The 13,159-nt window shown below is 37.3% G+C and overlaps 2 protein-coding genes across 2 annotated transcripts; both read left to right on the top strand.

The window, feature by feature from the left end:
• Positions 1 to 531: 531 nt before the first annotated feature.
• Positions 532 to 4,228, top strand: LOC137744680 (WAT1-related protein At1g09380-like). The gene is made up of 7 exons (XM_068484450.1): positions 532 to 713; positions 2,579 to 2,641; positions 2,749 to 2,865; positions 2,969 to 3,218; positions 3,491 to 3,649; positions 3,750 to 3,901; positions 4,036 to 4,228. Exons 1-7 carry the CDS (start codon positions 532 to 534, stop codon positions 4,226 to 4,228), a joined length of 1,116 nt encoding a protein of 371 aa, XP_068340551.1.
• Positions 4,229 to 5,615: 1,387 nt separating this feature from the next.
• On the top strand, positions 5,616 to 13,159 carry LOC137744732 (uncharacterized). Its single transcript, XM_068484525.1, has 2 exons — positions 5,616 to 5,703; positions 7,041 to 13,159. Exon 2 carries the CDS (start codon positions 7,051 to 7,053, stop codon positions 9,901 to 9,903), a length of 2,853 nt encoding a protein of 950 aa, XP_068340626.1. The 5' UTR covers positions 5,616 to 5,703; positions 7,041 to 7,050; the 3' UTR covers positions 9,904 to 13,159.

The following is a 13,159-nucleotide window of genomic DNA, read 5'->3' as shown; positions in this document are numbered from 1 at the left end:
AGGAAAACTGATATAGGAATTCGAATGGCAAGGCTAAGGAAATCGTGACATAGGAACTTCCAATGGGTACTTTGAAATCGCTACGCCTATACCAACCTCAATTTTGGGTGACGTTTACCGAATAATTGCTCAAAAGACAAAACTGAAAGCGTCTTTATGTGGTAGTGGCAGTCGCATTTAGATATGTAGCCATGCACAAGCCCAAGTGTTACAAGAAATCAATCTTTAACGGTTTCTCTCTCTTATTTCCACGCAAAACTCTCTTCTACTTTCTGTTTAGCTTCTTTAACCTAACTCTATATATTGCCCTCCACATTTCTCATTCTCCGCGCTCTCTCATTACGCTCTTCAATACTTTGGCCTCCCCCCTCTCTCTCTCTCTCTCTCTCTCTCTCTCTCTCTCTCTCTCTCTCTCTCTCTTATTTTCTTCGGAAAACCCTCGACGGTACGAGGGAAAGTTCTCTCTCTCCCTCTCTCAGTTTCTCCTTCTCTCTGTAGTACAAGTTACAAAGTAGCTAGGGTTCTGCAGAAATGGCTGGCTATAGCGAATACATGCCATTCATGGCTATGGTTTTGGTCCAAGCGAGCTATGCAGGAATGAACATTATTTCAAAGCTTGCTATTGAATCTGACATGGACCCTCTTGTTCTTGTTGCTTATCGTCAAGTTTTCGCCACCGCTGTCATTGCTCCCTTTGCTTATTTGATGGAATGGTAAAGTGCTCATCTGTTAGTCTTGTTGCATGTCACTAAATTCTCTTAGGGTTTGAGTCTGATTTCATGCACCAATTTCAAAAAAAAAAATTTCTCTCTGTTTTTTGTGGTCGAATGTTTTCCTTCTGTTGAACGCAAGTTTTAATCGAATTTTTGTCTCCCTGCATGTAAAGTTACTTAGTTTATTTGAGTCGAATGGTCTCAATTTTTCAGTATATATAATAAGTCTTGGCCTGGATTTTAAACATCATAAATTATATATATAAAGACTGCATGTTTGTTTTGTTCTTCATTTCAATCAGATTTTTATCTTCTTTTACTTTTTGCCATTAACAAATAGAAATTTAGTTTTTTGAATGATCATATAGAATTTGTTTTTTCCGTTCCAGTAGTGATTTTTGCACTCATTGTTTAATTGTCATTTGTACTTTAAACTAAAATATTTTGATAATTATTTAAGGATTTTAGCTTAATTAGGCTAAAAAAAATGTTAAAAGTGACTAAGAGCATCTATACCGATGCTTCAAATTGGCAAGTGGAAATGTAACGGTAAAAAATAGCATCTCATTTCATCCCAACCAATCAACCAAAAGCTGAGGTGGATTGAAAGCTTGGTGGTTGACGTAAAAAATGCCGCCTCAAAATTCATATTCCAAATAATTATTTCAGTTTTTTTTTTTGTCCACTTTTGGACTGGCCTTGCATTAAATTTGGTATTTTTTTTCCCCACTTTTGGATGGCCTTGCATTAAATTTGATATAAGTGAAGCTTTGTCGTCTATAAATTTAGTCTCCCTAACATTACACTACAAAATAATATATTAGATACATCAGTTGAAGATGTAATTTTAACATAATGTCAAATTACCATGTGAATCATCAAATCGTAATTTTTTGTTCAATATTTTGACGTCGAGATGCTTTAACTCTCGCTTTGATTTCTTTAGTTGAAGCACTTAACTTTTTAATTAAAAATGGTTCTTGGAAAATCCGAAAATTGAAAAACTCTGGTGAACGAATTTAATTAGCTAGATCTGGTATTGGAGTTGATCTAGGCACGCAATAAACACAAAAAGCCAGCCAAAGCCATGCATGGAAAGTGTGTCAACTTTATTTTCCAGTCTGTCACTTTTGGCCCTTTGGGGGCTTAATTTAACGTGCCACTCGTAACTGGCTCAAGGTGGCAGCACCCTTGCATGCATGGTCGCCATGTCATGCTTAACCATTTGTCCTTTCCTTCTTCTCTGCTTAGCTCAAGGCCATTGCTACGTATTAGCTTGGTCCCAACCTCTCATGGCTGCATGCAATTTTATTAATAATCTTATTTCATATATACAGCTGGTAAATCAGTAGGATTAAGGCTTAATTAAGCATCCACCTATGGGATGCATTAATGCAACACATATCCACCAATAGAGCTTAATGTATTTTTACTATGCAAATTTTATTATTTTATAATGAGACTCGTTTATGTTCTTAATCATCATTTAAGTTCATCTTTACATCATAAAAAATATATCAAATAAGTGAATGTTACTTGATACCAACAATGTTTATTTGCTCTGCATATAAATCATTAAATAATTTTCAATTTGATTGGTACTTTATATATATAGAGAGAATCTATAGATTGATATTGAAAAAATAAACGATCCTGATTATGAAATTTTAACTGGTAAATACGTTGGTCGCAAAAGAGTGAACAAGGTGGCGTGCAAGTATTTTCCTAACAATAATATAAAAAGAGAAAAAGAAGGATATGATGATTATTAATCAATTCCAGTTTCTTTAATTTTCGCATTACAATTTAGAGAAAGTTCCTTTACACATCATGTTTTTTTTATGTTCGTTCTCTCTTTCTAATAGGAAAACAAGACCGAAGATCACGTTGCCTATTCTCTTCCAGACGTTTCTGTGCTCATTAACTGGGTAAGTGTGTTAATTTGTTCTTAATTTAATATCAAATTTATCATGTGCATCATTGGAAATCAATTAATTCACTTAATTAATTATAATAACGTGAATTTAAAATGCAGGGCCACTGCAAATCAGGTTTTTTATTTTCTCGGTTTAAAGACTTCGACCGCAACGATTGCATGCGCATTGCAAAACACACTTCCGGCCATGACATTTATCCTTGCAGTCATTTTCAGGTACTATATATCGTATTACATCGTACTAATTAATATGTTATTTTTGCACTAATTAGTTAATTATATGTTTAACACTAATGGAATGTTTAATTTAATTTTGCAGACAAGAATCTGCAAAGCTCAAGAGCAAAGCAGGGCTATCTAAGGCGATGGGAACAATTGTGTGTGTATCTGGAGCTATGTTACTTTCATTTTACCATGGACACATCATTGGTCTAGGTGACTCCAAAATTCACTGGACTTATGCTCAGAGAATGGGAGAAGCAAGTTCCAGCACCAAATCAAGCTCCTTTATTGGCCCCCTTTTTGTCATCTTAAGCACCTTAGGTTGGGCATTCTGGTTCATAATCCAAGTAAGTAACCGATCATCATCACCCTTTCATTTTTCGTGTTTTTATTAGGTTCAGCGTGTATAGAAATAGGAATGATATGTACTCGTCTGATGACAATCAATGCTGTGATAAGCATCCGCCATTACGGATGACGAGCAAAAATGAACTCTAAAATTAGTGCTACAGTTTTTCATTGGCTAAATTATAGCTACAGACGCTAATATCTATTGGGAGTTGTTTTATCGTTGTTGAACTCAAATAATAGTTGCTCCCGTCCTCCGATATAATTTCAGGCTAGAGTAGGGGAAAGCTTTCCAGCTCCTTATACAAGCACCACACTGATGTGTTTGATGGCCAGCTTTGAGTGTGGGATCATTGCTGTAATTGCTGATCACAAAGCGGCTTCATGGTCTCTAAAAGATCCCATTAGGCTTGTTGCATCCCTCTTTGCTGTATGCACTAGCTCTTACTCTTGCTTAAACTTATTCTTCAATTATTAATCATTAGATTTGCTAATTTATACTAACTCATGAGCATAATAACTAATTACAGGGAATTATGGGTTCTGCACTAGCATTCTTCCTCTCTTCATGGAGTATTCAGCTAAAAGGCCCTCTTTACGTGTCCGTGTTTAGTCCCTTGCTCCTCATCATTGTTGCCATTGCAAGCTGGGCTTTACTCGATGAGAAATTATACGTTGGAACGTACGTATACATACAGTTTCAGTTTCATTTTTTCGCAATGACCTAAACCAAAATTCCTATCAATTAATTCACTTGGATAATCTCATATGAAAATTATATACTAATTAGCTTGGTACATATTGTACTTCATTCAGTGCTGTAGGGTCAGTTTTGATTGTTGCCGGGCTCTATCTTGTTCTTTGGGGAAAGAATAAGGAGACGAAGGATGAGAAGCCAACAAAAGCAACAGGCATGACAAAGACGACAGATGAGGCCAAGGCGTATGAGAAAAGCGACTTGGAGCTGCAGCAAGTGCATCCGAAAAGCATCCGTGACGTTATGGGATAGAGAGGAGATCGATCGATCAAGACAAACAGATCACAACAGCAGATCCCAAAGTTCACAATCTGTTACATTGAATATCTATGCTACCATTTCATTTCCATCTAGAAGTCCGTCCATGATGAGTCCTCTCAGCATAATATATATATAAAACGTTGATCATCAATCCATGCATGCATTTGGAAGTTTCTGTAATCAACATTAATAAACCCTAATTTCATGTCATGTCAATCATAATTTATGTTTTGATTGAACTATATATTAAGCAGTAGTTCTATATTTCTAATAGAAACCAGCCATGGCCATGTTCTTCAATTTCACCAATATTAGGAGAGCAAAATATCTTGGATTTTTCAAAACAAATTTGTTGCCGTTACGTCAGCTTAAAAAGAATAAGTTGCGTTGGAATTGAGAAAGTTCCGTAGAGTTCATAATTGCATAAAAAGAGTTCATCATTCGAAGGGAAGTAGACTACTCAAGAATTTCACATTTTATTTATTTTATGTTAAAATTGAATAAAGAAGTAAAAAAATCTAATAAAACGAAAGCCCAGATTCCAAATGAATGAAAACGTATGGGGACACTACTGCCTTAACTCTCTCTACAGCCTAATTATTAATGCATGGAATATCAGAATACGAGAAACAAATATCACAATTATATTGACATTTAAAAAGAAAAAAAATCATCGTTCTTAGAGTCGGTGTTCTTGAAGATAGTCCGCTTGAAAAGGATGATGCCGTTGTTGTTGTGCATGGAAATCGAAAGGTGGCACATTATACATGCACACACACATCAACAAGTTTCATTTTTCATACGTCTGACTTTCGAGAATAGTTGCTGGCTCTGCTACTAATTACAAATAACACGAAAGAAGTACAATTCTTAACTCTCTTGGTTAGCTAATTAATGAGAAACAATAACGTTTTGTGCTCTTTTTTTTCCGTACAAATCTTGTGAAACTTATTTTGAGAAGTAAGGTCTGAAAGTATTTATATTCTTATTGGCGAAGAATTGACGAAGGTAAAAACAAATGTCATAAAAAAAACAAGGGAACTACTTTCATCATTCCAAAAATCTCATTCTACACTCCTCACAAGTGCATTTATCTTTCTAATTATAGAAAATTTTGATTGTCAAATGAAATTTTTAGAGTAGTAATAACAATCCTAAAAATAATTAGGAAATTAACTGTTTTGGATGAGCTTATAATATATACTCAGTCAAAAATATAAGAATGATCTTCTGATTACGGGCCCAGTTTTAGTCAGCAGCCCAAATCAAATTTGTAATTCAACCAATCTCTAGCGTCACAATCGGATATTAGAAAAACCATGACTTTCTTCTTCTATATAAAGGCTGAAACCCTACTCTCTTCTTTCCAGTTCGTCGCCGTCGCATTACTCTTCTTCTCCTGTTCCATGAAAACGCACCGCGTTTTTCTTTCAACCATTTCTTCTCCGATTTCCATTTGTTTTCTGGTATGGGTTTTTCTTTGTTTCTATTTATTTATTATTTTCTTTATATTTCTGCGTCGATGATGTATGATAATCCCGGCTTTATGATAATCTGGAACTGGTTTTCGATTTGGATATGCGTCTGATTTTGTTTCGATTTTAAATTTTAGGTCAGGATGATTTTTAATTTTAATTTGATTAGTAGCTTTTAGATTTATTATTGCTGTGCTTGTTTGGATTTTGATGAAATTTCAGATTTTTAGGAGAGTTTAGGTCAGGCAAAGGATTTGTGTTTGTTTTTTGGTACATTTGGATTTTGATGAAGCTTCAGATCTTTAGGAAAAATCTTGTAATTCGATTTCAAATCCAAGTTCAAAGTTTGTGGCTTAATGTTAGATGATCTGATATCATGATCTAAAATCTTAGACGCATTTGGTGTGTTGTGGTATTGAAATCCAATTGTATGTCAAACATGTCTCTCGGTGATCTTTTTGTCAATGGATGTTAATACGAATACAATATGTATTTGCTAACTGGTAATTATCGCAGATACACTTATTGTTTCCTTAATTTTATTTTAGTTTTTAAAGTGCTTATGGACGGTCTTGTGCTGATTAGATTTTCCTCCGTTAGCACACAACAAATTCATAAGCTACATTTATTGTTGCCACCTTTTGTCTTTCAAGTTTTTTCCTTATTACTTCAAGGAAAAGCTATCCGCTCGGTGGCAAACATTTCACATTACTCAAGTACTATCTTTTAATGATTAACTGTTTCATTACTAGGTTGGTAGTTTGAGCTACTTATACCGTCATTATCCACGGGTTCCCCTTTGACTATACATGAGAATATCCATGCTGCGGTGAACATACTTTTTTATTTTAGATTTGTGTGCTTATTGACGGTCTTGTGCTGATTAGTTCTCCATCTGCACTTCATATAATCATAAGCTGCATTTACCTGCGCCAACTTGTCCTTTTGGTTTTTCATAATAATATATAGAGAAGCTCTAACTTTCCTGTGGCGGACATCTACTATATACTTAAATCATGTGTTTTGTTGATTCAATACATTAAGGATATATCACATCATCTACTATATACTTAAATCATGTGTTTTGTTGATTCAATACACTATGGATATATCAGATCTTCTTGCATGTGCTTATTGTCATCATCCTTACTTATATCTATACTACAATTGTCAAAAAAGAAGGTTTAATTTGTGTGCTTATATATTTCGCATCAAATTTTTGGCGCCGTTGCCGGGGATTAGCAACTTTGCTAATCCCTTGGATTGTTTTATTTTCGTTTGTTTTATTTTATTCCAGATTCTTAATCTTGTTTTGTTTCTTGTTTTAGGTACTAGTTTATGACTCGGAGTTCTCATCCGATTCGTGAACATATCTTGGACTTTGACGACGATTTCGAGCGAGAGTTGAGACGAAAGAGAAAGAACCCAGAACCTAGCGAATCAAGTGAAAGTTCCGAGTCCGTTTCTGAATTTGAAGAAGAGGAACCCACGGCAAGAGTGGGTGAAGAAGACATGGCAGCGGACAACCGAACAATCAAGGAGCTTTTTGCCTCGGGATTGGCCAATGCCGCACCCTTTTGCATCCAATACCCAAGGGCGGCTCAAGACAAGACCGACGAATTTGAATTGAAGTCAAGCTTGTTGCACCACATTCCAAAGTTCCATGGACTGTCCATGGAGGATCCCAACAAGCATTTGAAGGAGTTCGAGGTGGTGTGTTCGAGCATGACTCCAGTTAACGTTGATGGTAGCATTTTGAAGATGAAGGCTTTCCCGTTCTCACTTTTGGAGAAGGCCAAGGATTGGTTATACGAGTTAGCACCCGGAACTGTCACCTCTTGGGAGAGCATGAAGAGGGCGTTTTTTGAAAAGTTCTTTCCTACTTCAAGAGTCATTCTCTTGAGAAAGAAGATTAGCGGAATTCAACAAAGTCAAGGGGAGTCTTTTCCAACATACTATGAGCGTTTTAAAACCCTTGTTGCATCATGTCCTCAACATCAAATGAAGGAGGAGCTTCTAATTCAATACTTTTATGAAGGTCTTCTTCCCATTGAAAGACAAATGCTTGATGCTTCGGCGGGAGGAGCGTTGGTGGATAAAACCCCTATGGCAGCCAAGAACCTCATTGCAAACCGAGCTCTCAATGCACAACAATACGAAGGAATTGGGCAAAGGGACCCCCCACAGCAACAGTTGAATGAGGTAAGTTCTCAATTCGATCTTCAAACTCAATTAGCTAATCTTATTTCTCTTGTGTCTCAGATGGCCGAAGGAATGAAGATCCAAAGTCCAATTGTATGTGGCGTATGTTCTATTCAAGGTCATCATTCGGAAAAGTGCCCTCAATTGATTGAGAATGGTGGGTGGGAGAGTGCAAACGCCATTGAGTTTCCAAGCCAAAATCAACCAAGGAATGATCCATATTCCAATACATACAATCTGGGTTGGAGAGACCATTCAAACTTCAAGTGGAGGGAGCCTCAACTACCTTACCAACAAGGAGGCTTTAGGCAGCAACCCCCGGGGTTTTACACCAACACCCACGGCCAAGACCAAACCCAACCCCAATCCATCCAAAACCATCAAGGTACGTCTTTAGATAATGCTACGATTCTTAAGGTACTTACTAGTTTGTCTCAGGGGCAAGAAAATCAAAACAAAGTATTGCAAAACCAAGAAAAAGTATTGCAAAACCACGAAAAGGCAATGCAAAACCAAGACAAAAGGATGGACCATTTAGAGAAGCAAATAGGGCAGATTGCGGAGTTTGTGGGGCAATTCCGAGACCAAGGCAAGCTCACAAGCTCAACCATTGTCAATCCAAAGAGAGGGTTCGAAACGGCCAACGCAATCACCTTGAGGAGTGGAAAAGAAGTTGGCACTACATCCACACCATCCAAAACAAGTCCTAATGAAGACGAGACGTTGCAACATGAAGAGGAGGCTGCAAACAAGCCCACGGCAAGGACACAATCCCCTTTGCCGCAAGCACCTAAGGACACTACTTCATCCAATGCATCCCATTCGGCCACCAAAGGTAAGTTGGGTTCAAATTTGATTAATTCTAACTCCGTTCCACCCAATGTTCCTTTTCCTGACAGATTTTTGCAAACAAAGAAGGAGGAGGATGAAAAAGACATCCTGGAGACGTTTAGAAAGGTGCATGTCAATATCCCGCTCCTAGATGCAATAAAGCAAATTCCGAAGTACGCTAAGTTTTTAAGGAAGATTTGTAAAACAAGGAAACGGATTCGGGAGAAAGAGGTGGTACATGTAAGTGAGAATGTCTCTGCAATGTTGCAAAGAAAGCTGCCACCTAAATGCAAAGATCCAGGTAGTTTCACTATCCCTTGTGTAATTGGTAATACAAAGTTTGAACATGTTATGCTAGATTTAGGTGCATCAATTAATGTTATGCCATACTCTGTTTATGCATCTATGAATCTAGGAGAGCTTAAAAATGATGGTGTTATTATTCAATTAGCTGATCGATCTAATGCATACCCGAGAGGAGTTTTGGAAGATGTTTTGGTGCAGGTAGACCACTTGATTTTTCCTGCAGATTTCTATGTGCTTGACATGGAGGATTCAACCCACTCTCCACCATCGCCACTCTTACTTGGACGACCTTTCATGAAAACAGCCCACACCAAGATTGACGTGGCCAAGGGAGCCTTAACTATGGAGTTTGGTGGTGATACGATTAACTTTAAAGTTTCTGAATCCATTGAGAATCCTAATGATGTTCGTTCTTGTTTTGCCATTGGTACAATTAAAAATATAGGGCAGGAACGTTCAACACCTATCAAGAAGGATGCGTCTAGAACCACCATCGAGGAAGGAATTGGAGGGAAGCACAAGAAGCACGCCATTGCCCTACAAACGCCCAATCTGGCTGTACCTAAGGATACAATTGGCGAGATGGTGGCTGCCCTAGGGGCATTGCCACAACATCCTAGTAAGTCTCCAATCCCAATTCCAATTCCCATTTCAACTAATCCGTTGTTACCTTTTTTGGTGCAAGTTCCAAATCAATTTCAAGGTGGTGGGAGCATTTACATGGACTTCCGGAACCAAAATACCACCATTAGGGATGATCACTATCCCTTCCCATTCATAGAGCCATATTACGAAAGTGTTGAAGGGCAAGTTGTGGAGGACATTCCACTCCATGCCGTGGGCTCCAAGTGAGGATAAGAAGAACGTTCGTCCGGCTGCACGACGTTAAAGCAAGCGCTTCTTGGGAGGCAACCCATGCATTCAACGAGAGAGGAAGTGGGAAATTCACCAATTCAAGCTACAAAATCAGATTTGCGTTCCTCAATCTCTATCTCTTTATTATTTTTATTTTGTCATGTTAGTTCATTTATATTGTTTGTTTGGATGTGCGTCTTTGTGTGAAACATTGGGACAATGTTTGATTTAAGTGTGGGGGGTAAACAAATTGCTTTTGCATGATTTTCGTGGGATTTTATCACCCATCATTTCTAAAGTTGTTTCACACTGTTTTTAAGTGTTTTTAGAGTGTTTTGGAGTGTTTTTATGTCTTTTGATCAGAAAATCCGAAAATTTACAAAAAAATTACAAAATAGTTTTGAAAAACCCAAAAAGAGTTGTTTTTAAGTTGTTTTTGTGTGTGTGTTTGTGTCTTAGGGTACCTTCCAACACAATGATGATGATTTGATTTTTAATTGCATGACTATTAAAGAATGTTGTAAACATGGCTGGAAGTTGATTTATGCTTTGGTTCATGCTTAGTTATGGTTATAGCTTATGAATTCACATGTAATCACAAAAGGAAAAAAAATCAGTTTTTGTAACATGCTTGAAGGAAGAAACTCAAACTAACGCTACAACCTTGAGAGACTTGAGCCTATAACGTTCTTTGGAGAGTATAATCTGTGATTTCTTGTTTTTTAAAGTCGTTGCATGATCTCATCATTCTTTGCTTGGTTGCTACTTAGAATGCATTTCATTAAAGTTCCAAATACTAGAACTCATGCCCATTTCATTCAAAGCATGGTATTGATTGCATAACATACAATAAGATGAAGTTGTTAGTCAAGCCAGAGCCAAAAAGCCTATCCCTTTTCATATGTATTGTAGGATTAACCCTCTTGAGCCTTTTCAAAGCCTATTTTCTTTATTAGCCACATTATCCTCACCTAGCTCAGATTAGGACTTTCCATACCTTTGTTCTTAAAATGATAGTAAAACACGACTTAGGGTGAACTCCTTTGGTCAATATATGGCAGAAAACGAGAGTGGGGGAAGATGATAGGGCACGAAAAAGAAAAAGAAAAAGAAAAAAAAAAGAGAAATTCGTGGAAAAATCAAAAGAAAATAGAAAAGTGTTCAAAAGAAAGAAAAGTTGTTGAAAAATAAGTGAGAATGAACTCAAAAGTGTTGGTTGTTGAAGGAAAGATCCAAAAAAGTGAATTTGACCCTAAATGTTGAATGAATCTTCCCTTGTGTGTACAAATTGATTTCGGCCATTTGAAGAGAGTTTAAGTGTCAAATTCATTACTTTGCTTAGTATTGCTTTAAGAACTTTTGTTTATCCTTACCTTTCTTTGTTAGCCAATACCTTAGCCTCCTTACAACCCTCAACTTCTATCTTGATGTTATGTGCTCAATATGTGGAGTTTGAATTTGGTATGAGCATATGAAATCACTGGTTCTCGTTCTAAGTAGTAGCATTTCATTCATGAGATCATATTCATGTCATTGTCGTAAATCCAGAAAATGCTTTCTTTGATATAACATATGTGAGTGTTAGTCTTCATATTTACATCAATCTTCTCACATATAACTAGTGTAGGGTGTGAAGTTAGAAAATCTGTGTGAAAATAGAGTGCATTCTAGTGAGGAATTGAGGGAATTCTCTAAGGCATGTTACTACATTCAAAACATTGTTTTAATTGATTAAATGAGAACTAATAAATAGTAACTATGATTAAGTGTTTGTTGAAGTATAAAGAAAGCTAAAAACCGTGGGAATGATGCTCTTTAATGTGTCATGTTCGTTGGAAATCCCTGAGGTACATGTTGGAATGTCTAGAATATGTTTTGTTAGGCGACTTACTTAGCTTGTTTTCATGTATTTATGTTATTAATTCATAGTTGTTTTAGTCTTTTAAAGTATTTTCGTGTGTTTTTAGGTTCTAATGGCAAAGGGAGCAATAAAGTGCATTTTGAGGTTATTTGGAGCATTTTTGGGTATGGATTGGATAGCTTAACAATGGAGCAAAGAGGATGAACGAAATTGAAGACTAGAAGAGCTAGGAAAGGCTACAAATCTGGTGGAAGAAGTCCTAATACAATGAAGATAAGGAAGAAGCAAGAAACAAGGAACTTTATCCAACCTTATCTTATCTTATCCTAGAAACCCTATCCTATCCTATCTCTAACATTATCCTATTCTATCCTATCCAAATCAGATTGAGACCTAAACCTAGCTACTTAGGGAGAATCAACTACACATTTAAACACCTATTTCAGTTTCTAGAAGACTTATCCATACCAATGCCGCAAATCACCATTCCTTGTAGGTTTAGGAATCACAATCCCTCTCCTACTCTTATATCACATATCCTAGGCCCTTTAGGATTAGGAAATATGCCTTAAACACAGTTTCTAGAACACCTAATCCTATCCCTACATGTGTATGTATACTTTTGGAATGCACATTCCTGTCTGACCCAGTTCGGTTGATCTGACTTGGTTCGGTCTTACCCAGTTTGGCATGTCTGGTCTGACTTGCTTTGTTCGATCCAACCTACTTTGTGCGGCCTGACTTGGTTTGGTTTGCTTGTCTCGATTTGGTTGGTTTGGCCAGCTCGACCCTGTTGGGTTCGAGACTCGATCCAGTTCATTCATCTAATTAGATTTGGTTAGGCCCGACCTAATTTGACTGTCGATCTGGTCTGGTCCGGCCCGACCCGTTCCAAAAGTCTAACCAATTCTGGCCAGACCCAACTTGGTTCAGGTGGCCTACCATTCTTGTCCGACCTGACCCGATCCAGTTATGGTCTGACTTGACCTGATCCAGTTAGGCTTACCAGTTATGGTCCAACCTGACCTAATCCAGTTGGCCTACTAGTTCCGATCCAGTCTGACCCGTTCCAGTTGGCTTACCAGGTTTGGTCTAGTTCAACCCGATCCAGTTGGCTAATTAGTCCTGGTCCAATCCAGATCCCCTTCCTGTTCGACCTGACCCTGTCTCTTTAGTTGGGTTTGATCGGTTCGGTCTTTTTAGTTGAATAGCACGGAGCTAACTAACTTATCAACTTCATGAAATTGGGCTGAAAAGTTTGACGGCCCGATTAGATTTCATTTTGTAACCTCTCATACATATTTCATATTGTTTGTGGTGTCAACCAAAATGATCGAACCATCAACCTTGTACTTATAAATGGATCAAATTCGTACGGTACATTTCACTGCA

Source organism: Pyrus communis, chromosome 9 (assembly GCF_963583255.1).
Source record: "Pyrus communis chromosome 9, drPyrComm1.1, whole genome shotgun sequence".
Lineage (NCBI taxonomy): Eukaryota > Viridiplantae > Streptophyta > Magnoliopsida > Rosales > Rosaceae > Pyrus > Pyrus communis.
The sequence above is the reverse complement of the archived record's forward strand: the minus strand, read 5'-3'. Positions and strand labels throughout refer to the sequence as shown.